At 34.5% G+C, this 26028-nt stretch overlaps 2 protein-coding genes across 4 annotated transcripts in view; both read left to right on the top strand.

Moving 5' to 3' along the window:
• Nucleotides 1–15069, top strand: part of LOC126881670 (sialin-like) — a 104845-nt gene extending 89776 nt beyond the window's left edge. The window contains exons 7-8 of the mRNA XM_050646062.1: nucleotides 9707–9827; nucleotides 14724–15069. Of these exons, the coding sequence (XP_050502019.1) occupies nucleotides 9707–9827; nucleotides 14724–14942 (340 nt within the window). The 3' untranslated portion in view covers nucleotides 14943–15069. The remainder of the gene's footprint in view (nucleotides 1–9706; nucleotides 9828–14723) is intronic.
• Nucleotides 15070–21758: 6689 nt separating this feature from the next.
• The window catches only part of LOC126881672 (sialin-like), a 68325-nt gene continuing 64055 nt past the window's right edge, over nucleotides 21759–26028 (top strand). Inside the window, exon 1 of one of the 3 annotated variants that reach the window (XM_050646066.1) lies at nucleotides 21759–21902. The gene's annotated coding sequence lies outside the window, so the exon portion shown is untranslated. Of the gene's footprint in view, nucleotides 22033–26028 lie in introns of all 3 variants that reach the window. The other 2 variants (XM_050646065.1, XM_050646067.1) reach the window with 2 other exon arrangements.

The following is a 26028-nucleotide window of genomic DNA, read 5'->3' on the forward strand; positions in this document are numbered from 1 at the left end:
ATTTCTTTTCCTCCACCCAGTATAAGTACAAAAAAGAAGTTTGAGTAAATCTTTGCACAACTGTGATAATATTGTTCATCCGCTATAACTTTTCCCATGCGTCACGATTCTTTTTCAAACAAATTAAGTCAAAACATAACGTCGATGTGTATATACATTTTGTATACTGTATACTATGTATATTATACTACACGCATCGGCGTACGTTTCACTTTACGTTTTGACTTAATTTGTTTTAAAATGAATCGTGACGCATGGGAAAAGTTATAGCGAAACAATACTAAAGAAATATCTAAAAGAGTAAAAAAAATTAGCGGGATCCGTTAATCCGTTCACGAAAAAATCAACTATGAAAATGAGCATACATTTTCTATATCCCTAACTTATGCCTCGCAGTATATTACGTATGGGATGTCTACAAGTTTCTTTACGCAAACATTTCTATTTTGCAAATATTTAATAGAAAATAAACTGTCACAAAATTACCCTTATTAAAATACACGATTATTTATTATCTACTTTTTGTTGGGACCAATCATTTTCCTTTCTGTAAATAAAGACCAGTTTCTTATTAATCTAAAACTATTTTCTTTTGGCATCTTATGCAAATTTACTATTCATTTTTAAATGCAAATCCCAGCTCCAGTTTAGTTTACTAAAATAGAATATAACTACCCTACGTCTTAAAAAGTCGTAAAAATTACAAGAGTCGTAAAAATTAATTAGTTCATATCAGCCCTAGACAAATGATAGAGAAACGAAACTTATGGCATGCTTAATAATTATGAAACCTCAACTTATGTACCAAAATCCTCCGAATTATATTTTGCATAGACTTTACTGGATACATTTTTTAGTGTACACCACCGTGAAAACAGATGGCTGAAAGGTAAGACCTTTTTTGGCGGCTAGAAAGATAAAATGTTGGGTGGTGAATGGTGTTGTAGTACGACTAGAGGGACCACAAAGTAGTATCACTCTCTCTCTCTTGTCGTACCACTAGTGGTACTACAAATAAGAGCGTGAATGCCCCGTTTAAGCTTCTACATCAATTTGGACTAATTTATTTCAAGATTTTTATAGTAGTCCATTGAAATGTTACATTTTTTAGGCCATACCTTGCATTTGTAAGAAGAGTCAATTTTATTTTTTTGAAATGTGGGGGGATAAGTAGAAGCTTAATTTCAAGTCTTTGGGGTTGAAAACCTTTCCCTCCGGCCGCCATCTTGGAAAAGGGGTGCAAAGGGGTTTCGCGCTATATCTCGTAAACTGACAACCCTACGGAAAATTTAATAAAACATAAAATGTAGCAAATTAAATGTTCTACAATTTTGTTTTTATTACTTTTTATCGTCAAGTGACCAACAAAAAAGATATAAACAAAAATAAGTAAAAATTTTTTAACAAGATTCCTTTTGGAGGTTATAACTTTTACTTTTTTCCAGTTCATTTTACAATAAAATAACATTATAGCCATTTTGTACAGAGTTTTTCAGCGAACAATTTGTACTATAAAGGTGCTTAATTCTATTTATTTATCTAGGTTTTACAGCGCTCCAAACTTGACCAGATTCTCGAATGCTCATAGGAATACAATAAAAACAAATCGTTAGGCTTACTTTTCTGTCGTATTATTTTTTCTATTCATACAATTTATTATGATTTTAACATTACTATACTAATATTAATCTATTTTTGACCTTTTTATATATATATATATATATAGTCTTTTGAGTCCCTTTTACTTTTCAGTGTCGGGACTGGCACATCCTTTCACGTGTGTACAAATGTTGACCATTGTTTCTTATTGTATGCTAATCGGCTTGCTTCTGCTATTGTTTTCCCCTTCCTTTGGATGATTTTAGCGACTACTGTATCCCAATCTTCTCTAGGTCTTCCTCTACTTCTTTTCTTTTGTATCCTGGCTTCCCATATTTTCTTCACCGGTATGTTATCTTTCATTCTTTTCATGTGTCCCCACCAACTTAGTTGTTTTTCTTCAATATACTCAAGTACAGATTTCGTCTTAAGATATGTGCGTATATCTGTGCTTCTTATTCTGTCTCTCATTGTCACTCCTCTAACTCTTCGTAAATACTTCATTTCTAGGGCTTGTATCTTGCTTTTTAGTTTTCTAGTTAGTATCCATGATTCACAGCCGTATGTGAGCACTGGTCTATATATGGTGTTGAATACAGTTAGTTTGGTTTTTCTTGTGATTTCCTTTTTGTTTAAGAAGCTATTTTTTATTGCATGAAATAGTTTTGATGTTTTACTTATCCTCTCTTCAACATCTTTGTCCTGCCTTCCATTATTTTCGATTGTAACGCCCAAGTATTGGAAATGGTTTACTTGTTCTATTGCCTCCTCATTAATTTGCATATTTATTACGACTGGTTCTTGCGATATTACCATGGTCTTCGTCTTATGTGTATTTATCTTCATACCCTGTTTACATAATGCGTGATTCCATGCTTGCAGGTTATTTTGCAGGTCTTCTTCTTTTTCTGAGATAACTACTACATCATCTGCGAATGCACATTCCGAAATGGTTACGCTATGGAGATTCCTGTACCCTACATGCAATTTCTTTAGTTGTGGTGTGCACTCTATCATGATTTCGTCCATAAAGATGTTGAAGAGGGTTGGGCTCATGACACCTCCTTGCCTTAGTCCTTCAGTTGTTTCGAATTCTGTTGATTTCATGTTTTTATGTATTATGTAGTTCCTATTTCTCTTATAAAGACTTTTGATGATTTCAACTAGTTTATCGTCAACCCCTCTTCTTATCAAGCTGTCCCACACAGTTTGTCGTTTCACCCTGTCGAATGCCTTTTCCAGGTCTATGAAGGCCATATATGCTTTCTTTTTAGACAGTAACGTTTTTTCAATTATTTGTTTTACCGTGAAAATATGGTCTTGCACTCCTCGTCCCTTTCTAAAGCCACTCTGTGCTTCATTTAAAGTTGTTTCTGTAATGTTTCTCAGCTTTTTTTCTAGTACTGTTTCATAGACTTTGAGAGAAGAACATAACAGTGTAATTCCTCGATAGTTGTTACAATCTTTGTGGTCTCCTTTCTTATATATCGGCACTATTACTCCTATCTCCCAGTCCTTCGGTATTGTTTCTTTTTTGCTTGCTTCTTTGAATATTTCAGCTAATTGTTTTACGCCTTTCATTCCCATGTACTTCAGCATTTCCGGTGGTATATGGTCGTGTCCAGGTGCCTTTCCGTTTTTAAGTTTGCCTATTGCTTCTATTGTATCTTCGATTGTTATCTCGATGCTTGTTCTCTGTTCTTCACTACGTGTCGCGTTACTGTTTTCTTTATTCCTATCCTCTTTTGTGGTAGTTAATAATTCTTGGAAGTGTTGTCGCCATCTTTCAATAATTTCTTTTTCTTCTGTGATTATTTTTCCTTCTTTGTTTTTAATTCTCATATCCTTACTAGGTTTGTCTGTTCTCAGAGATTTTAATGTTCTATAAAAAAGTTTTTGATTTTCTTTGCTATTGTGTTCCAGCTGTTGTCCAAATTGATGCCAACTCTTTTCCTTTTCTGTTTTTATCATATCTCTTACTGCAGTTCTTGCCTCTTTGTATTTGTTGTAATTGTTTACTGTTTTGTTTCCTAAATAATTATTCCAAAGTCTTTTCTTAGTTTTCACTTGTTGTTTTATTTCGGCATTCCACCAGTTTGTTTGTTTCACCTTGTCATTCCTTTTACTAATGCCACATACTTTTTTCGCAGCTTCCAGTAATATATTTTTAAATGATTGCCATTTTTGTTCTAGGTTGTTACTATCATTTGCATTTTCCAGAGCTGCTATTTCTAAATCAACCATTTCTTTGTATCTTAGGGCAATCTCTTTGTTTCTGAGCTTGTAAGTTCTGATTGATTCGTATTCAATTTTTCTTTTGTTTTCTTTTGTATATTCCTGGGGTTTTTTGTTTTTATTCTTTATTCTAGCTTCCAACAAATAATGGTCACTACTTATTTCTGGTCCTCTTCTGACTCTAACGTCTTGAATTACCTTTCGATTGTCGCATTCTACTAGTATGTAATCAATTATTGACTTTTCTGATTCTCTTGGTCCTTGCCTAGTAAATTTATGTATGTCTTTGTGTTGGTAGTGTGTGTTTGTTACTACTAAATTATTTAGTACGCAGAATTCTATTAACCGTTTTCCATTATCATTTCTCACTTCTTCACCGTACCTTCCAATTACATCCGTTACTGTCTCATCTTTGATTCCTACTCTTCCGTTGAAGTCTCCAATGACGTAAATCCGCCCTTTACTGTTTTCTATTGCTATATTTAGGTCTGTCCAGAATTTTTCTTTGATTTCTTTTTTCTCATTTTCATCGGGTCCATATGCCGTAATTATTGTCTGTGGCTCTCCCTGTTCATCTTTCATCTCAAGAGCGACTATTCTTTCTGACCAGCCTTTCCAGTCCTGTATATTTATTACTTTTTCTTTTTTAATTATAGTACCTACTCCTGCAGCTGCTCTCTTTTCCGGTGGAACCCCGCTATATATAAGCAAATGACCGCCTTCTAGGTATATTTCACCAATTCCTTTCTTTTTTGTTTCTGTAATACCTAATATTTCTATTTTGTTTTTATCGAACTCGTAGCTCAATTCTGTTTCTTTACCATTTAGTCCTCTGATATTCCACGTTGCTAGTTTCCAAATATTTTTCTTATTCTGTTTGCCAGTGTCATTACCTATTTCTTGCCTTGTCGTTTCCTTATGGTCCTTGCACTTGCTTTTCCTTGCAGTTAATTTGTCCAGTTTTTTGTATTGGCATTATCCCTTTCCAATTCGCTGCTTTTTGTATTCCAAGTCCATTTCTGCCCATTGATTATAAGTTTTTGGTATCCAATTTTTACTGTTTTCCTTTCTTCTATTTTTTGTTTTGCAATTTCCTTCAGTTTTTGTTGAATTTTTCTTTCGTTTTGGGTCAAGTCGTTATTTATATATACTTGATTATATTTCCCCCTAGTTAATTTAGCTTTGTTTTTCATTATCTCCAATTTTTGTGCAAAATTCTCTACTTTAATCAGGTATGTCTTCTCCTTTATTTCCTTTATTTTTGGGACAGAAATTTTTATCTTTAACTGGTTTTCGAAAAAATGTTTTACATTATCTTCCATTTCCTTTTCTGTAGCATTTGGAATTTCCAGACCACTTATAATAATATTGTTCTTTCTGTCTTTCCTATCAGCTACTTCTAGCCTTTCTTCTATTTCTTCAATTTTAATCATTTTAACTCGCCATTCTTTCATTTCCTGTTTTATCTTCAAATTTTCCTCTTTTAGCTGTTTTATTTCTTCTCTGTATATTTTATTCATTTCTTTTACCTCGTTAATCAGTTCCTTCGTATCTTTCATAATTTCAGCTGTAGTCTCGTTTATTAATTCCTTGATAATTTCCTTAAATTGCATAATTTCTTCATTAGTCATGTTCATCCTGATTTATTTGCCCTTATCTCAGCACGCCACTGCTGTAATGTGTGCTGTCTATATGTCTAGCGTAAGATAACGTCCACAGAGGTTCGCTCTTCAGAGGTTCGTTACCTATCCAGACACTTTTGGTAAAACTGGTTGCCTATCAACTAAATTTGTATTTCAAGTCTTTTTAGTAATTATTATATTTATAAGTTATTCTCTAGGCTATTCTCACCTGCAATCCACTTCTTGGGTATTTAATTCGCCAATGATCACTAGTACGTATTTTATCAGTCCGTATTATCCCGGTATTTCGAGTTTTTAATACGGAGCACAAATTCACACGTGTGTAAACAATCACCAGTAGCGTATCCTCCTTTGACCTTTTTCCCCACTTTAAAACTTAAAACCCTAAGCATATATAGAAAAGGCCCAAGAGGTTGTTGGAGGACAAATTCGCCGATCCAGAAGAAGATTGACGCAACCGCAAAATGCAAAATTCTTCTGAAGAGCAAAAACGATTTTTAAATATTTAAACTAGGGATTAAATGAAGAGTAATCGTCCAGGAGCATTGGCGTTTGTTTTTTGACAACAATGGCTTTTATTTTCATCGATATTGGTTCGAATTTCATTATCTTAATTTAATCGTCCCATTTTCAATCCTTTCTACAGTTGCGTCGTTATGCATCTGAAACAAGGTCTAACATACTACGTATTTCAGTAACGACGTAACTACCCTATAGTGGCTCAGCACATTTTTAGAGTTCAGTCTTTTTGTATCATCTTTACATAGTATTTTAGAAGTTAATTGCGCAATAAACAGGAATTGTCAAAATTTGCAGTTACGTCATTTTTCTTCCGTACCGGACTGAATGTTTCCCTGCTATTACTTTTATTATTATAATTTATTATACGTGGCACAGCAGTCGGTCCCCCTCTACTTAACTTATTATCAGTCGTATAAAAGTGAGTATAGTGCAGTCGTATTACAAATTGTGAAAAGTATTTTGAGTTTAATAGATAATACTATTAAGAGTCTTCTGGGTAAAATGTATATTTTTGTGATTAGATAAGCATTTTGTGTTTTTTGTAAGAGCCCATCATGGGAGGTAGTTATTTTATTTGTAAGAAACCTCTAGGGAAAATTATTTGTCAGTGGGAAAGTCGAGCCATATTTACTCACTGTTGTCGGCGAACGTTTTTCGTCTCTTTATATGGCGGAAATAAAGGCGATTCTCTGGAAACCATGAGATACAAACGATTCCTCCTATTCTCTTCCTATTCACTCTCCATATCTACTTCTTGAATCCCTTGAGCTTCTCTTACGATCCCATTGTTACACATTTTCTCGAAATAGTTATAAGAAGAACACTATTGTTCCTCACCGAATGTCGGACCCCTTACAAATTCATGAGGGCGACCACATTTCCAGCACTGGCTATTAGGGTGGTTCAAAAAAAACTTTTTGTTTTATTTCAGATCGCTATAGTGCGCAAAAGTTGCCATTGGTATAGACTTGAAAAAAGCACTAATTATTATTTTTTTATTAATTTGTCTTCCGATCGCGCAATGCCATCGAAGTTAGCAAAAATTGTGAAAATCCTTAATTTTTCATATTTTTTTTTAAACAGGCCAGATGGTTTTAATTGCTTTCCTATACTATGAATTAACTACTAAAAGTATGTAAAATCAATATAAATGCACTTATTATACATTTGTTTCATATCTTCCGGTCGCGCAACATAATACAAAATGAGTAAAATTAGTAGTTTTTGCAAAATTTCAAAGTTTGACTGTTTAGTACAATTTAATCATACGACTTTTAGAGATGCTATAGTTTAATTCAATTACAATAATATATTCAAAATCCAAGCATATAAGATAAATTTTGATATTCAAGTGGAATTCGGTCGCGCAGCTTCGTCAAAAATAGCAGACTACCGAGAGGCGAGGCGAAAGTGACGAATGCCAGCGAAGCTCGCGCAGACACAAATAAAGATACATGTGGGAAGACTTCTACAATGGAGTTTTTGTCTTCTCCATTAGAACGAACTGCCATTCCGCCACCTTTTTCAACACTTAGATGGAAACACAACAGGCACAATAGGATATCCGGACCGATTGGAAAGGCCCTACATGATTGTGAAAGACTATAGTTGGTTCGCTAAACTCAGACGCAACTGGCTAGATATTTTAGTCGGTAATTTTTTGTTTTTTGCCAATTTTACAAAAATTGGCAAAATTACTAACTATTTAGTGATTATTAACTATTTAGTAATTATTTTTTGCCAATTTTACTAAAATTGGCAAAATTACCGACTAAAATATCTAGAAAGTTGCGTCTGAGTTTAGCGAACAGACTATATCAGTTGTTGTTGATTTTGATCTTATCGATTGTGAGATTCAAAAAGTTGAAAAGCGTATTCATAGCAAGGACCGATTGTACTTGTTTGAGATATCAGAAGTCGTCAAGTTAGGACATTGTTCAGAAGACTTTGTAGTACGTGATCCTGGCCCAATGTCAAAGTTGGCATCGCTGAGCGGTGCAATAATGTGGTTCTAATATAGCCGTCTCTGGAACTGTGTCCACACACTTTACTTGAAGCTTCAGTCACTAGCTTAACGCATCTTTCAATTGCCTGTGTATGGCGTGGGAAAGTATCTATACTCATAACAGGCTTGAAGTCATTGCTCACATACTGTTTTATCTCTTCATTAGTCAATGTTCTTATCAGTGGAGGGGAGTCAGTGTACTGGTGTTCCATTTGATAATTTACTATTTAGCTTCAAAGTTTAAGTTTGGTAGTTTAAAGATTCTGATAGAGTCACTTTCAGATATTGCTTGCTTTTGCTTCATGATACGCCTAAAGCCCAAATCTCGGATATGGTTTCTTTTATCAGTTACCATAGCCCAAAGTAAATTTTCTGGATGGGCAAAGTAAGCATTCCGTTGTAAAACGGGATTAGCAAGAAGCTCTTCTGGTAAGTACCTTGAAGATTCAATGATTTTGTAATCATGTCTAGGCCCATCTGTGAATTTGTGGAAAACCACATAGGCATATTATAACATTTGAGAATGGATGTGACAATCTCTCTCAGATTTTCAGAAGGGTTGGACACGCTGATGTAGAAAAGCAAAATTCGGTTTGCAGTAGTAAGCCATCTTGAATGTGACGTTGGGCTAGGATCACGTACCCACTACAAAGTTTTCTGAACAATGTCCTGACTTGATGACTTCTGATATCTCAAGCAAGTACAATTATTATAGCAAGCAAGTATATTATAGCAAGCACCTAGGTAGGTGTTTGCTAAGAATACGCTTGTCAACTTTTGGAATCTCATAATCAATAGGATTAAAATCAATAAGTGGTAGTCTTTCACAACTAGGTAGGGCCTTTCCAATTGGTCCGGAATATCCTATTGGGCCTGTTGTATTTTCATCTAAGTGTTGGAAAAGGTGGTGGAATGGCAGTTCGTTGTAATAGAGAAGACAAATACTCCATTGTAGAGGTATCTCTACATGTATCTTTATTAATTTGAGGCTGCGCGCGCTTCGCTGGCATTCGTCACTTTCGCCTCGCCTCTCGGTAATCTGCTATTTTTGACGAAGCTGCGCGACCGAATTCCACTTGAATATCAAAATTTATCTTATATGCTTGGATTTTAAATATATCATTGTAATTGAATTAAACTATAGCATCTCTATAAGTCGTATGATTAAATTGTACCAAACAGTCAAACTTTGAAATTTTGCAAAAACTACTAATTTTACTTATTTTGTATTATTTTGCGCGACCGGGAGATATGAAACAAATGTATAATAAGTGCATTTATATTGATTTTACATACTTTTAGTAGTTAATTCATGGTATAAGAACGCAATTAAAACCATCTGGCATGTTTAAAAAAAATATGAAAAATTAAGGTTTTTCACAATTTTTGCTAACTTCGATGGCATTGCGCGACCGGAAGACAAATTAATAAAAAAATAATAATTAGTGTTTTCTTCAAGTCTATACCAATGGCAACTTTTGCGCACTATAACGATCTGAAATAAAAAAAAAAAGTTTTTTTCGAACCACCCTACTGGCTATTTTTCCTTGAGTTTTTCGTCTGTTCCCATCTTCTGCTTCTTACAGTAACAAAGTAGTTATTCGAAGCTTCTTCCCTTGTTGTGTGATTACCATTTCTTCCTTTTACTGAATGAATATTGACTGCTTGACTTGTGTATAAGTATAATTTTTATTTGTTTCAGTATTAATCATCTAGACATAGCTCCTCAGTATGCCAGTATACTTATGGGTTTTGGTAATACCTTTGCGACAATACCTGGAATTGTTAGTCCTATTTTAACTGGATATTTGGTAACAGACGAAGTAAGTAATATAAAACTACAGCAGTAGCTTGAGCATTAAAAATAATAGTAGTAGGTACTTCTAGAAAAGCGTGTATAGATAAAAGTTTTGAGAATATTTTGAATAAAAATACAGATTATAGAGATCTTTGGAGGCTACATCAGCAATATTTAAACTACACAGTGATTTTTGTAAAAGAACTGGTTATTTAAAAGATTTTAGTGCTTAATGTAATAAAAATTACTAGGTAATAACTAGGTAAGTAGCTTTTTCTTAGTGTGCTTATCCGTTCCGGGTATTGGTGATCAACAGGGCTAGCCTAGTTTTCCTTGCTGCTATTCGGAATAGTCCGGTTTGTAGATGTATTGAACCACTCGCTTAGGTTTTGAAGCCAAGATCATCTCCCTGGTCCCCTCTTTCCAAATAGATTGTGCTGAAGAATCAGTTACAACAAGCCATATCTTTGTTCATTCCTCATAACTAAAGACCGGATTATATGTTCCTGTTTTGACTGAAATATGTGCATATATATGTCTGAAATATGAGTAAAATATGTTGAAAATATTCCCTAAAAGTTTAAAATATGTTCCAAATATGGGGAATATGTGAAAAACATTTTAAAGTAACAAGAAAATGTGCATTAAAAAATGTATAAAAGTTTTATTAAATAACGGTAAGTACATATATTGACAAAATTAACCTAAATATACGAATGTATACCTATCTAGTACCTATTACTATTACTTACGTTTCTACATTTTATTCCTTCTTATAAAAACAATTCACAATCAAATGTTTTTAAATATTTTCAATAGTAAAATTATGTCGCCTATCCGTTAGTAGTAACTTGTATGTTGAAAATCTTTGTTCAACATCAAGTGATGTGATTGGAGCAAATTTTATAACATTAACAATCTCCGCATTTAAATTGGTATTGACATCAAAATCGCCACAAATAATTTGGTTTGCTACCTGTAATAATAATTTGAAATCACTATTTTTCTGTAAAGTTTCAATCCATTTTTTATTTATTGATTGTCCAATTTTTCCAGAAACTTCTTCAGCGTTTTCCTTAAATTTCTGAATTAAATTAAGGGACTCTTGTAGTGGAAACGATTCAGTTTCAAGATTGAGGATGGTTTTATAAACAAATTCATAATTCGATTTAATAAAACAAAGCTCATTGTGCAGTGATCTGTTTTCTAAAATTGATTTGCATTTTGAAATCGCACCAATATTAGTTTCTTCAAAACATAAAATTAGTTCTTTTATAGGGAGAAAATGTAACCGCATAAAAACAGGCAGCTTTTAAATATGTTCCCCAACTTGTGATTATAGGCTCCGGTGGCAAAGGAGTATTTGGTAATTTTTCTTTATATACCTGAATCCTTAAAGGCGATTTTAAAAATATTTTCTTTACGTTGCTAATTAAACTATTAAATGTAGGAAATGAATTTCGAATTTCTTCCGCCACTCTGTCTAAACCATGCGCCAAACTCGTCACATGAATTAAATTGGAATATAAAACTTTTAGTTGTTGGCCAGATTTGACCATGTATGAGGCAGCATCGGAAACCATAGCAAGATTTTGTTAGCTGGAACAATGTCGGGAAGGAAAAAGTTCATGAATGCATCATTTATAAACCTAACCATTGTTACATGGTTAACTGTGTCAAGTTATTTACAGCCAAAAATATGTCAAAATATGCCAAAATATGTCAAACGGTCGAAAATATGTTCAAACCATCAAAATATGTTAAAAAACCGAAAATATTCTAAATATGTAAAATTAAATTAGTGTCAAACGCCTTTAATTATCATAATTCGTCCACATCCTGAAGCGTTTGATTGTATCTTTGATGGTTATCGATATGCAAAAAACATATAATCCGGTCTTTACTCATAACATAGTTAAGTTGTCAAAATGTGGTAAATCGTGTCTTTTGAAAAGAGATTTCATCGTTACGAACGCTGATCTCGCTTTTCCTATGCGTTGTTTTATTCCAGAAGAGTGGTCTCACTGGTTGTTTATGTTGGTACCAAGGTATATGTAGCTGTCCACCCTATCGATTGGTTGTTGGTTAACCAAAAAACCAAAAGCCGCGAATTTAATATTTCGCGCTTACTGACTACCTACTTTGTTTTTCATATTGAGATCAAGTCCATATTCTCTATTTATATCTGATATGCGCGACATCATTCTTTGCAAACCATTTAAGCTATCTGGAGAAACTAGTGCGTCATCGGCATATCTTATGTTGTTTAGACCTATCTAGGTATATTAGCTAATATACCTTCCTCTAGTTATCCCAGTATTTTATCGAAGATATATTCAGAGTACATATGAAATAACACCGGGGACAGAATGCATCCTTGCCTCACTCCTCTATCTATGGAGACTGCCTCTATCAACTGGTCATCCATTTTAATGTTGACAGTTTGGTTGTAATATAAATTAAATATACATATGATTCTTAAGTCTCCATCATTTAAGCCCACTTCTTTCAATCTGGTTATGAGCTTATCATTTTGACTCTATCACATGCTTTTTTGTAGTCTATAAAACAAATATACCTATAAATCACAGTTGACATCCCTGCACTTCTGCATATGCACTTGAAAAGTGAATAGAGCCTCTCGGGTGGCTAACGCATCGCGGTAACCAAATTGTGTCAATGATAAGTTGTTATTCTTTGCATTTTTTATGTATTCTGATGTGTATCAATTTTAAAAACGTTTTAAGTAAGTGGCTCATTAGGCTAACTGTCCTGTAGTCTTCGCATGATTTTGCATTTAATTTGTTGGATATAGGATTTATATAGTGATTCATATATTTTGTTAATGCCTTATTCTATTGCCTGTATCTATAGGTTCCGTAAGTTATTAATCTATTCTGACTTCATCTTATTGTTTTGATATATGTTTTTATTTGTTTTTATACTATCCAGTGGAACCTATTAATTATATAAGTGATATATTACATCTTTTAAGTGTCAAATGCCTTCTTTAAATCGATCAAACATAGAAATGTGGATCTATTTTTTCTAATGCTTTAATGTAAGTAGGTGGTTAGGTATTCCCATATTTTCAATTATACTCTTGTACAGAAGGGATATCATTTTACTGAATCGAAAGTCTAAGAAGTAGAAAGGTATTTAGTAGTTCATTGATTATATAGGTATGTAGCAGGATTTTGCTTGTATGAGAAATAAGGACCATGATTCTATAATTGCTGCACACGGTTAGTTTTTTAAGTATAGGGATACAGGTTCATTCTCATGATCCATTAAGCCATTAACCAATGCTCCATATAATGTTACACATATTCAGTATTACATATCCTAGTAAATTTATGAAGTAGTCTTTTCCAGAGTTGCTACAATTTACTACTAACAATCATCATAATCATCATTCTCTTTGCCTTATGCCTATGCAGGGTCGGCTTCCCTAATTGCATTTCTCCATACAATTATATCTTGGGTCATATCAATATTAATCCCCTTTACCAACATGTCCTGCCTAATCGTCTCCCCCACGTCTTCTTTGGTCTTCCTCTCCTACTCCTTCCAGGAATCTGCACTTCAGAAATTCTTCGTATTGAGTGATTAGCGTCTCGACGTTGAACAGGACCAAACCATCTCAACCTATGCTCTCTCATTTTGGCATCAATTGTTGCCACACCTAGACTTCCCCTAATATACTCATTTTTAATTTTATCCTTTTTTGTCACTCCACTCATCCATCTAAGCATTCTCATTTCCGCCACATGCATTCGTTGTTCCTCTTTTTTTTTTCACTGCTCAACTTTCAGTTCCGTACATTATAGCCGGTCTTGTGGCTGTTTTATAGAATTTTCTTTTGAACTTCATTGGAATTTTCCTGTCACACAACCCACCACGCGCCTCCTTCCACTTCATTCATCCAGCCCTAATTCTACTGCATGCATTTCCATCTATTTCTCCATTACTCTATAATACCGATCCCAGGTACTTAAAACTATTGCTTTTTACAATCAGTTCACCATACAAAGATACCATTTTATTTGTAGTAACTCCATCTTTAAATGAACATTGCAAATACTCTGTCTTTGTCCTACTAAGTTTTAAACCTTTTTCCTCCAGAGCTTGTCTCCACTGTTCCAGTTTTTGTTCTAAGTCTCTTTCACTATTTCCTACTAACACGACATTATCAGCATACATTAAGCACCATGGAATGTTACCCTGTAGTTTCGCTGTTATCTGGTCCAAAACTAATAAGAATAAATACGGATTAAGCACCGAGCCTTGGTGCAATGCTACTTTCACATGAAATTTATCAGTCTCTCCCACACCTGTCCTAACACTAGTCGTTACTCCCTCATACATATCCCTCACAATCTTTACATATTCACCCGGGACTCCTTTCTTATTGAGTGCCCACCACAGAGTCTCTCGAGGAACTCTATCATATAGTTTCTCAAGATCAATGAATACCATGTGAGCGTTTGTTTCTTTACTCCTGTGTTTTTCCATTAACTGCCTTATAATGGAAATTGCATCTGTTGTTGATCTGCCTTGCATAAAGCCAAACTGATTCTCGGATATTTCGGTCTCTTCACGTGTCTGTCTAGCAATTACTCTTTCCCATATTTTCATGGTGTGGCTAAGCAGTTTTATAGCCCTGCAGTTTGTACATTGTTGTATATCTCCCTTGTTTTTGTAGACAGGTACTAGTATACTGCTTCTCCATTCGTCTGGCATTTGTCCAACTTCCATAATTCTATTAAATAAACCTGCTAGCCACCTTGTTTCTGTCTCTCCTAATGCTTTCCTTACTTCCCCAGGAATATCATCTGGTCCTACTGGTTTACTACTAGCAAATCAAATTAAAACACAAATAAATATAGACGATTTATAATTAAATGTTTTTTTTTTGCAGACCAATGTTGACGAATGGCGAATCGTTTTCTACATGTCATCGGCGATTTACCTCTTCGGAGCATTATTCTACGGTATTTTCGTCTCAGGTGAACTTCAGCCATGGGCAAAGGAAACTGAACAGCTGAACACTGACAACGAAAATTATGGAGCTTCATCAACTGAAAACGGACAAGGTGGATACGTAAATAGGAGTTTTGAACAAGATAAAATTAAATGATATTGAAATAATCTCACTAGGTACCAGCTTTATTCGAATTAGATTATTTTAAAATAAACACATTATGATCCCAGTAAGTATTGTAAATATATGTGTACATTATTTGAGTAAATTATATTATTCCCTACGTAGTTTTATTTTTTAAAATAAAAATGTATACCATTTTTATTCAGTTGCAATGCGAAGGCAAAACAATCTTACTTTTCAATTAGAATACGGAGTGCAGTCCAGTCACTTGAATCGCGATTTTCGGCTCTTATTGGAGCCTTCATCGGAAGGAACGTAGGCACCGTTCTCCATATTTTAACTGATTCGCATCGAGAGGTTTTCCCACCCATTGCAACTGAAGTGATGATAGTAGGTGGCTAGCGCCATCTGGCATTGAAAGATGAAGTAGTTTTCAATCCTAATAGTAAATTATTAATATCGAAAATATTAAAAATATTACTAAAAGATTTTTTAATTCAAAACTTATTGGTACACTTTCCTGGTGACACCTCCAAGACTTCTACAATTTGCAAGTCAAATGAATGCTGCAGTGAAGACGAGAGGGAAGGAATTCTACACTATGCAATTCAAATCCCCCGTCTGCAGCTGGTAAAGTTCCAACGAAAAAATGCACCTAGTTACTCTACGGAGTAATACGACTATAAAATAAAAATGTATACCATTTTTATTCAGTTGCAATGCGAAGGCAAAACAATCTTACTTTTCAATTAGAATACGGAGTGCAGTTCAGTCCCTTGAATCGCGATTTTCGGCTCTTCTTGGAGCCTTCATCGGAAGGAACGTAGGCACTGTTCTCCATATTTTAACTGATTCGCATCGAGAGGTTTTCCCACCCATTGCAACTGAAGTGATGATAGTAGGTGGCTAGCGCCATCTGGCATTGAAAGATGAAGTAGTTTTCAATCCTAATAGTAAATTATTAATATCGAAAATATTAAAAATATTACTAAAAGATTTTTAAATTGAAAACTTATTGGTACACTTTCCTGGTGACACCTCCAAGACTTCTACAATTTGCAAGTCAAATGGATAATGCAGTGAAGACGAGAGGGAAGGAATTCTACACTATGCAATTCACATCCCCCGTCTGCAGCTGGTAAAGTTCCAACGGAAAACTGCACTTAGTTACTCTACGGAGTAATACGACTATAAAATAAAAATGTATATCATTTTTATTCAATAAAGGCTCCAATGAAGGCTCCAATAAGAGCCGAAAATCGCGATTCAAGGGACTGGACTGCACTCCGTATTCTAATTGAAAAGTAAGATTGTTTTGCCTTCGCATTGCAACTGAATCTAAATGTTTTCTGAATGCGGTGGGTACGAGAGAGCATATAAATCTACTCTCTTTAGCATACAAATGCTATTTCAATGATGCAGAGACGTGAAATGCGATATCTATGTATGCTTCGACAACTATGAACCGTGCGATACAGTGAAGCACGAAATTGATAATGTAGCTGATGGAGATATTGAGAAATATTGGAATAAACATTATTAACAGTCTTTACTTTAATCAATCATCGATCCGTATAGAGGGAGGAGAATCTGATAATATCAAAATCAAAAGTTGGGTCCGACAGGGATGTATACTATCATCTCTGCTGTTTAACATATGGAGGGTCATTTTTTTATCAAATTAAATAAAAAAAAACATATGGAGGGTCAGAGGGAAAAACGATGAATGTCAATTTTTGGTCATTTTGCGATTTTTGTGCAATCTGTTAGCTTAGGAGTACTATCAACCTGTGAATGGCCAAGGGGAAATAAAGATGATAATCATCTTAAAATCACGTCACAAGATTGGACGCAAGGGGGAAAACAATGAATATGTAACTTTGGTTCTCATTTTACTAAAAATGCTTGCAGATAGACATTCATCGTTCTTCCTTCTGACCCTTCATATGCTCTGAGAAAATCTTTTAAGAGATTGAATAAAAATTGAACCGTTGAACAATGAAAATTGAGACCATTCCATTCAATGGAAAGTAAGATCTGCATTAAAAAAAATGGATAAGCTATTCAAATGTCACGATTTATCAATACCTATAAAAGTCAGGTTACTACGATGTTATAATATCTACCCTACATTGTTCTACGCAGTTGAGTCTTGGATTTTCACAGACGCTAGAAAATTGAGGTAATGAATTTTATCACAATAAGTGCACACCTACATTGGATCCGATTTTCTCCGATCAGATCAGATCCGATCCGATCCGACAGGCGGTGCCTACATTGGATCCGTCTTTCTCCGATCAGATCAGATCCGATCAGACCGGTTTTCCGGCGAGGGTGCCTACATTGGTTCAGTAATCTTCCGACCACCGACCACCGACAATGAGTTCCGATTTAAGGAGATGATGAATTGAATATATTTAAACACGTTAGCTTGCAACCCCCAACTTGCAACCAGTTTGCAACCAGTTTGAAACAAGTTTGCAACCAGTTTGCAACCAGTTTGCAACCAGTTTGCAACCAACTTGCAACCAACTTGCAACCAATTTGCAACCAACTTGCAACCAACTTGCAACCAACTTGCAGCCAACTTGCAACTAAAATTGCAACTCAACTTGCAACCAATCGGAATGAAACCAAACACTTCTCGATGAGAATAGGAGAAGCTACTCCCGACGTCGGCCGATATCGGATCGGAGAAAAACGGATCCAATGTAGGCACTCCCATTTAATACTATGGGTTTATTTTTTATTCCGACGTCGGCCGACGTCGGATCTGATCTGATCTGATCGGATCGGAGAAAAACGGATCCAATGTAGGCACCCCCATTTAATACTATGGGTTTATTTTCTATTCCGACGTCGGCCGACGTCGGATCTGATCTGATCGGAGAAAATCGGATCCAATGTAGGTGCGGCCTAAGTTATAATCCAATCTTGTGCTAGATTTTTCCTGTTTTGTAGTCTTGACTCTACCTCGTCTTCCTTTACCGATTCAATCCATTTTCTTCGAGGTCGTTTTTTTTCTTTTTGTGCCGGCTTCAGTATTTATTAATTCGTCGGAGACTCTTCCTTTCTGCATTATAACTACTTTCGCAATGTTTGAAATGTTTTGTTGTCCATACATTTGCATTATTTCATTATTTGTTCTTCTTCAGATATTCTTATCTTTTATACCTCCATATATTCTTCCGTTCTTCCGAGTATTTTCCGTTCTTATCTATCCACCCTCAGTTCTATCGTTTTGTCCAAGATCCAGGTCTCGCTAGCATAAAGAACCGTTGGTGAGATAACTGTTGTATATATTCTTCTTTTTGCTACTTTGGATAGTTTCTTTGATCTTAGCATCTTATTTAGACTTCCAGCACTTTTACTTCCTTTCTGGCCGGTTTCACCAACGACAAATAGTAGTTTATTCTATGAATAAAGTTATTCGACCAATAAACTGACATTTTCCTTTTCTTATTTTATTTATTTATCAAATAAGTTATTACTCTTCGGATACATTGGAAAGTTAATCTTGCTGTAAATATCTATAAGAAAGTAAGTTTGCCAGTTTAACTTTAAATTATCAAAATTATATTGAAACAAAATAAAAATATAAACATCTAACAAATTTTATTTGACGAATAACTAGTCATTGATTTATTTGTTGTTGGTGAAACCGGACCTAAGTAAACCGGACCAATAAGACATTCAGGGAATGTTTAAAATGCTGATAGAGGACTTTCCTGGGATATTTAGGGGACATTCTTGTGCTTTTGAGGACATTCCAGGAATGTTTTCAATGTCATGTGTGTACATTCTAGGAACATACATGGAATGTTTGGTGTTATTAGGGATATTTCCTGTCTGGGTTAGATACTTTCCAAAACTGTCCTAACTGTTCATTATTTCCCCTCATCTCCACATTCTTTGTCTTCTCCTCATTTACTTTCAGCCCGTACTCTCTGACTTTTCTCTCGAGTTTGTTTAAAAATTTCTCTTAATTCTGTTGATTTTCTTGTTATTAGGGCAAGGTCGTCCGCGTATACTACGCATTGATGTCCTTGGTGGTAGATTGAGCCTTTAGTGTGAATATTGCTTTCAATTAAAATTCTTTTCAATATTAGATTGAAAAATACAGTAGACAGGAGTCACCTTTTCGTAGGCCTTTAGTGATGTTAAAGCTGTCATAGACATGACCTTCTATCATAACTTTACTTTTGGTTTCATTCAGAGGGGATTTAGTTAATCGTATTATTTTATTCAAAAAGCGAAAATATTTTAATGTGTCGATCAATTTATGTCATGCGAAGGGTACACGGGAAAACCGGCTAAGTCCATTTTTGTAGAAATTGCATTTTTTACTCCATCTTATAGAAAATTCCAGTTTGCATTTTCTGAAACCTTTAAACAAGACAATAACAAGACAAGTCGCGAGAAAAAGCCCATAAATATATGCCCAAACACGAGAAAAATAAGCTAAGTCCACGTGGTACAGGAAAACAACAAGCTAAGTCCAAAACATCGAGACGCGACAACTTCCTTTTTCGGTATCAATCAGACGGTCAGTCATAACAACGCCACATAAGCAGAATGTTATTTTATTTTCTTTAATCCGGAGAATTAAAAAATTACTATAAAGCAATTGTTTTTCTATTGAACAGGGGGAAAAGCGGCTAAGTCACTACCCTTTAAAATACAATGCTGGATTTTCAGGGCTGGAATTATTATACAAAGTTAAACTATTCGCAGAATGTGAAAAATATACCTTCTTTTATAGTTTTTTTACTTTATCGTACTACATACTTAGTATGAGTATAATAGATAAAGTTATAGGATCGTGAAAAAAAAAATTTTCAGATTTCACTTTTTTTCGACGTTTTGAGTCCCCCTGAGTCTATAAAGCAAATAAAAAAAACATGTCGGAAGTATGTACGTACGTATGTACGTACGCATGTCGCCACCGCCCAGCACAAACTACTAGACCGATTTCGATGAAATTCGGTATGAGTAAGTTTAAGAGAATTTTGTCGAGAAACTAAGCTTTTGAAAAAAATCTTTCAAAGGGGGGCCGAAATAGGGGGGTTATTTGCGGCCCACTTTTGCAAATTTTGACCGAAACGAATGAAATTTAACTCAAAGTTAGCTCATCGATAGGTAAATAGAAATACGGAATTTGACATTTCCAAATCCAAAATGGCGGCCAGCATGGCTGACCGCCTACCCGACATATTTCCGTACCAATCTAAAAACTTGTTTAAGATAAATTTAATTTGAAAAAATTTTTATATAGCCTAAAGATGGGGATATAACAATAATATTATCGTTTTTCAGAAAAAGTTATGGGTTGCCTATATTTAAGGGGTCAAAATTTGACATTACTTTGAACTAGATTTTCTCAAAAATGGCTCCAAGGAATTTATTTATTTTTTCATATATTTTTAATATCCTATCGGTAAATTGAATAACATTAGTCAGATTTCTTAACTCCTCATAGGAGGGGAGTTATGTATTTTTTATAAAAAAATATTCGAGTGCCCGTAACTTCCTCTGTAATAGAAAGTAAAATTTTAAATTTGGCTGACATATATAGTACTTTATTGTCTATTATAACAATAAATTTTACCCACAATATGGCTTCCGGTGGAACCGGAAATGAAAAAAAAATCTTAATCCTTTAGACACGCCCGTATATTTTCACACATTTTTAAAGAATGCAAAATTACCTTTGTAATGATATAAAAATCTACAACAAAAGTTACTCTACATCCCACCAGATTGAAAACAATGGGAACCTTCTCTGGTAAACCTCCGAGGCTTCTAAAATTTGCAAGCCATAACGGATGCTGAGACTAAGGAAGATGAGGGAATTTTACAATTTATAATTCACGTCTCATCTGCTCAGCGCGGTAAAGTTCCAACGAGAATGGTTCCCTTCGTACTCCAATCAGAGTTAGCATGTAAATCAAAAAACCATTTTCAGTTTCGTTGCAACACGAAACTGCAGCTGCATCATTATTCTAGTCCAATCAGATAGTGCAGCAAGCACCTCTACCGGTTTCGAAACTTATTAGTTAAGTCTCCTGATGAGAGAATGAATTAAAATAATGATGCGGCTGTAGTTTCGTGTTGCAACGAAATTCAAAATGGTTATTCATTTTTGATTTACATGTTAACTCTGATTGGAGTACGAAGGGAACCATTCTCGTTGGAACTTTACCGCGCTGAGCAGATAAGACGTGAATTATAAATTGTAAAATTCCCTCATCTTCCTTAGTCTCAGCATCAGTTATGGCTTGCAAATTGTAGAATCCTCGGAGGTGTTACCAGAGAAGGATGTAGAGTAACATTTTTTGATTTTGTTTTATGTGCTATTAGATTGAAAACTTGTCTAATACACAACATGTTTAGTGATATATTGAATTCATATGAGCTAGCCAGGATCTGCTTAATTGTAAAAAATTGGTGTATTATCTACCAGCTGTTTACTGTAAAACCAGCTTGGAATTCACCCCGGTTATCTTTAGCTCCGTTTGGCATTAATTATATTTCTGATCGATATTATAGCTAGAACGTTGTGTCTTGTAATGCTATACCCTTGTAGTTTTTACAGACCGTAATATTTCCTTTTTTGTGTATTGGGTATAGCAGGGATTATCTTAACGGTTTTGGTATGTGCTCCTTGAGAACCTTCCTTTTCACTTGCCTTTAGGAACTCTGTTATTGTTATGATGCCATTTTGACTGGGCGCTTCATTATGTTTTACACTCTTTATTATGTCTAGTACTCCGAAAAAGTAAATAAACATAATATTTGTTTAAAATAGATAATATAAACAAACAATACCATTGTTGATACGCTACTGGTGGCGTGGTGGCATTTAGAAAGCCAACCGATGATATCCTACTACTTGTGACATTATCTTCATACCAAAATAATATACTTCAGCACTGGCTTTGTTTTTGGTAAAGAGTTGTTGTGAATATTCATTTGTTTAAATAAACATACAAGGTTAGTTTTTTATACTGGTTATGGTTTTTTGCATCTATCATAAATTATAAGGTTATTTACATCTTTTTATGTTTAGACGTGTTTTAAACTGTTTGGTGTGAGTTCGGTAATACACTTTGGTAACAAATAAGTAAGTATAAATATAGCAAACATTTTTTCTATGAAAATTTTTCATAGTTATTTTACAAATCTGTCGCATAAACGGGTTATTAGACCAGAAAAATTAGCAAATAAACCCTTTCGTGATGCTCTTTGATACAGGTTTCTAAAAACTGCTATGGATTTTGATGATAACAATATAATATAGTAAACAAAATATGAAAAACATTAAATTAAACGTTATTAATTACTTATAAAGAATATATTAACAATGTAAAATGGCTATTTGATTTTAAATTCTGAAGGTGAAGACCGGTATATTATATGGAAAAGTGTCACAATTTTGCTAAAAAAGCATAGAAAATCTTTAAAATAGCTTCAAAAGTCGATTTTATGAAAGTGCACAAAAAACTTCATTTCCGCGTGATAATAGGGACAATTTCACATAAAATATAAAAATTTCAAGAAGTTTCACTTAACAGTTATTGCAAAATTGAGATATATATATGTTTATAAATAAAGCCTCGGCAAATTTTCGAAAAAAGGGCTCCACTAAGTTTTATCCACTAAGTCTTATCCTCGTCTTGCCTGAACAGCTCGAAAAAAGCTTTTGGAAAAAACTCGGATTCTACGGGTCGTAGAATATTATGTATATTTTTTAATTCGTTACCATAATTTGCAATAAACATAAATCAACTTCCTAGATATTTTAAATGTTTTTAAGATTAAAATAAAATCACGGTACTTTTGTAAAAATTTTTTCACAATATTTAGTATAAAACTTTTAATCATTCGATTATTTAATGTGATACTATAGGTCTTTTACTTCAATTTGGTATTTTCAGAATTCATGTAGATCCAATGGCTTACTCATAATAACGTTATAAACTTTCTAGGATAACCAATTTCAATTTTGCAATAACTATAAAGTGAAACTTCTTGAAATTTGTATAGCCGAATACTGTGATATTGTTTCTATTCTCACTAGAAATTAAATTAAAATTTTTTGACCATTTTTAAAAAAATTATTAATAATTTTCCAAAAATCGACTTTTGATTTGGCTGAAAGACTTGGGTCGATGGCCTTTTGGTACATTGTATCAATAAAGTATGTCTCTCTCTCTCTCGACTTTTAAAGATATGTCTGCAGTAATTCAGCAACAAATTAACAAAAATATCTACAAACTCTCATTACAGACTTTTCTATGCTGTTTTTTAGCAAAATCGTATTTATGTTCCGTATAGTTTATCCGTCTTTACTTTTTGTATTTAAAATAAAATAGCGATCTTACATTGTTTATACAGTGCGCTGGAATAAGTGTACCCCCCCGCTTATTAACTTATTTATTTTTAGCACATAAGCAAAACGCTAGGACAGGTAGATTTTTAAAATAATCATAGTATATTATAGCATCAATGTTTCGAACTTTACGCGATCCCTCTTCAGGTAACAGACATAACTTTGATTTTTTTAAATGGGAAAGTACATCATGCAATACCTCATTTAGAAGCTTGTGAAATACTGATTACAAAAATGTATAATACTTCAGTCCTTTTTGAGAGCGTAGGTGCCAGATTTCGGCCTAATTCTTTTTAAATGTATTAATTTTTTTCGAATACTGAGAAAACTAATAAGTATTTTTGAAAAATTTAATCGCAGTATAAAATATTACAGTATTATTGAGGGTCTAAAGTCCCTGAGAACTTCTATAATGTATATTTTTATGTCACAGGAGTGAAAAAAGAAAATTTAGTCTGATTTTTAATTTCAAATATTATATCATTCAAAAGAAACTTTTTGTTTATTCTAAGGGTCTTTCAGCCCTCCGTAATAATGTAATCATTCATTCTGCGTTTAAATTTTTCAGAAATACTTATCAGTTTTCTCAGTATTCGAAAAAAATAAATGCGTTTAAAAATAATTCGACCGAAATTTTACGCCTATATTATCAAATAGGCTTAAAGTATTATATATTTTTGTAATCAGTATTTCAAAAGCTTTTAAATGAGGTGTCACATGATGTACTTTCCCATAAAAAAATTCAAAGTTATGCTTGTCACCTGAAGATGGATCGAGTAAAGTTCGAAACATTGATGCTATAATATACTATGATTATTTTAAAAATTGGCCTGTCCTAGCGTTTTGCTTATGTGCTGAAAATCAATTAGTTAATAAGAGGGGGGTTACTCTTATTCCAGCCCACTGTATATTGTTTATACGTAACAAATGACCTTTAATATTTTGAATATTTTGTTTATCACCATCAATTTTACATCAGAAATTAATAAATTAATTACATCAGAAATTAATTAATGTTATTTTTACATCAGAAATTTAATCAGTCTTATTACACACACAGTTTTATTTTTTAATGGTTTGTCTAAACATATAACTTGATTTCACATTATACAACACTTTCGAGATTTCTGTCCTTATTGATGTATGTTGTATAATAATACCATTATTACGTTATTACACGGGGTAGAGTCCTGGACACTTTCCGAAGCTTCTTTATGAAAACTCGAGGCATTCGAGATGTGGTGTTACAGACGCATTTTAAGAATTTCATATGTGAACTGTGTGACTAATTTTGAGGTCCTACGTAGAATGGACAAGGAAAGCGAGATAATTAACACCATCAAAGAGCGTAAACTAGAATATATCTTGGCCATGTTATGAGGAATGAACAGAGATATGGCTTGTTGCAATTCATTCTTCAGGGAAAGGTATTTGGAAAGCGAGGACCAGGGAGAATCTGTGGAGACTAAAATTATTCCAGAACAAGCAGGATTCAGACCCAGTAAGTGCTGCTGCAGTTAAATTCTTAATCTCACCGAACATATAGAAGATGGTTTTGAACGGAAAGAAATAACAGTAGTAGCGTTCATAGACCTAACTCTCGCCTATGACACAGTTAACCATCAACGGCTACTCGCAAAACTCTACGAAACTACAAACGATTTTCGACTAACAAGGTTAGTGAAATGTCTCCTCCAGAATAGAAGCTTCTACGTAACGCTCCAGTCCAAGAACAGTCGGTGGAGGGACCAAAAAAATGGACTCCCACAGGGAAGTGTCCTCACGCCGATTCTACACAACATATACACCAACGACCAACCCATACACCAACAAACAAGGCAATTTATTTACGCTGATGATACAGCTGTGGCAGCTCAGGGAAGAACCTTCTAAAGTCGAAGTGAAACTGACAGATGCCCTGGGAGACTTAGCTCTATACTACGATGAAAACCATCTAAAACCCCAATCCCACGAAAACCCAGGTATGTGCTTTCCACCTTAGAAACAAGCATACCCGAAGGCCGCTGGAGCTGGAATGGCGTGGTCAGATGCTGGAACACAACGAGATGCCAAAATACCTCAGCGTACATCTGGATAGAACTCTGTCTTAGCGACACCACTGTCAAGATGTCAAGAAGAAAGTAAGTGCCAGAAATAATATCATCCGCAAGCTAACTAATACAAAATGGGGAGCACAACCACACACTCTCCGCACTTCTGCCTTAACATTATGTTTTTCGGCCGCGGAGTTTGGAGCACCAGTATGGGCAAACTCTGATCACGCAAAAAACGTTGACGTGGCTCTAAATGAAACGGTTCGTATAATATTGGGTTTCCTGAAACCGATACCTATCGAAGAGGTATACCTCATAGCTGGGATTGCTCCACCATCTATCAGGAGGAAAATCACTTCATAGGTAGAACGAAAACAGCAGGACACGGACCGAAGATACCCCTTATATGACCACCAAACTCAGCCAAGTAGATTAAGATCTCGGAAAAGCTTTCTGAAAACATCCATACCCATCCCCGACGCGCCAGAGACGCGCCGAATACACCTGTGGCAAGCTTCAGCTACCGCAACACATTTTCCTCCCCAAGAGGAAATGGCTGCTAGATACAATTTACCGTATCTGACTTGGAAAGCGCTAAATAGACTAAGAACCGGCGTTTCACGTTGTGCTAGTAACCTGAAAAAATGGGGATACCAGGAGAACGATATCTGCG

This window comes from Diabrotica virgifera, chromosome 3 (assembly GCF_917563875.1).
Source record: "Diabrotica virgifera virgifera chromosome 3, PGI_DIABVI_V3a".
Lineage (NCBI taxonomy): Eukaryota > Metazoa > Arthropoda > Insecta > Coleoptera > Chrysomelidae > Diabrotica > Diabrotica virgifera.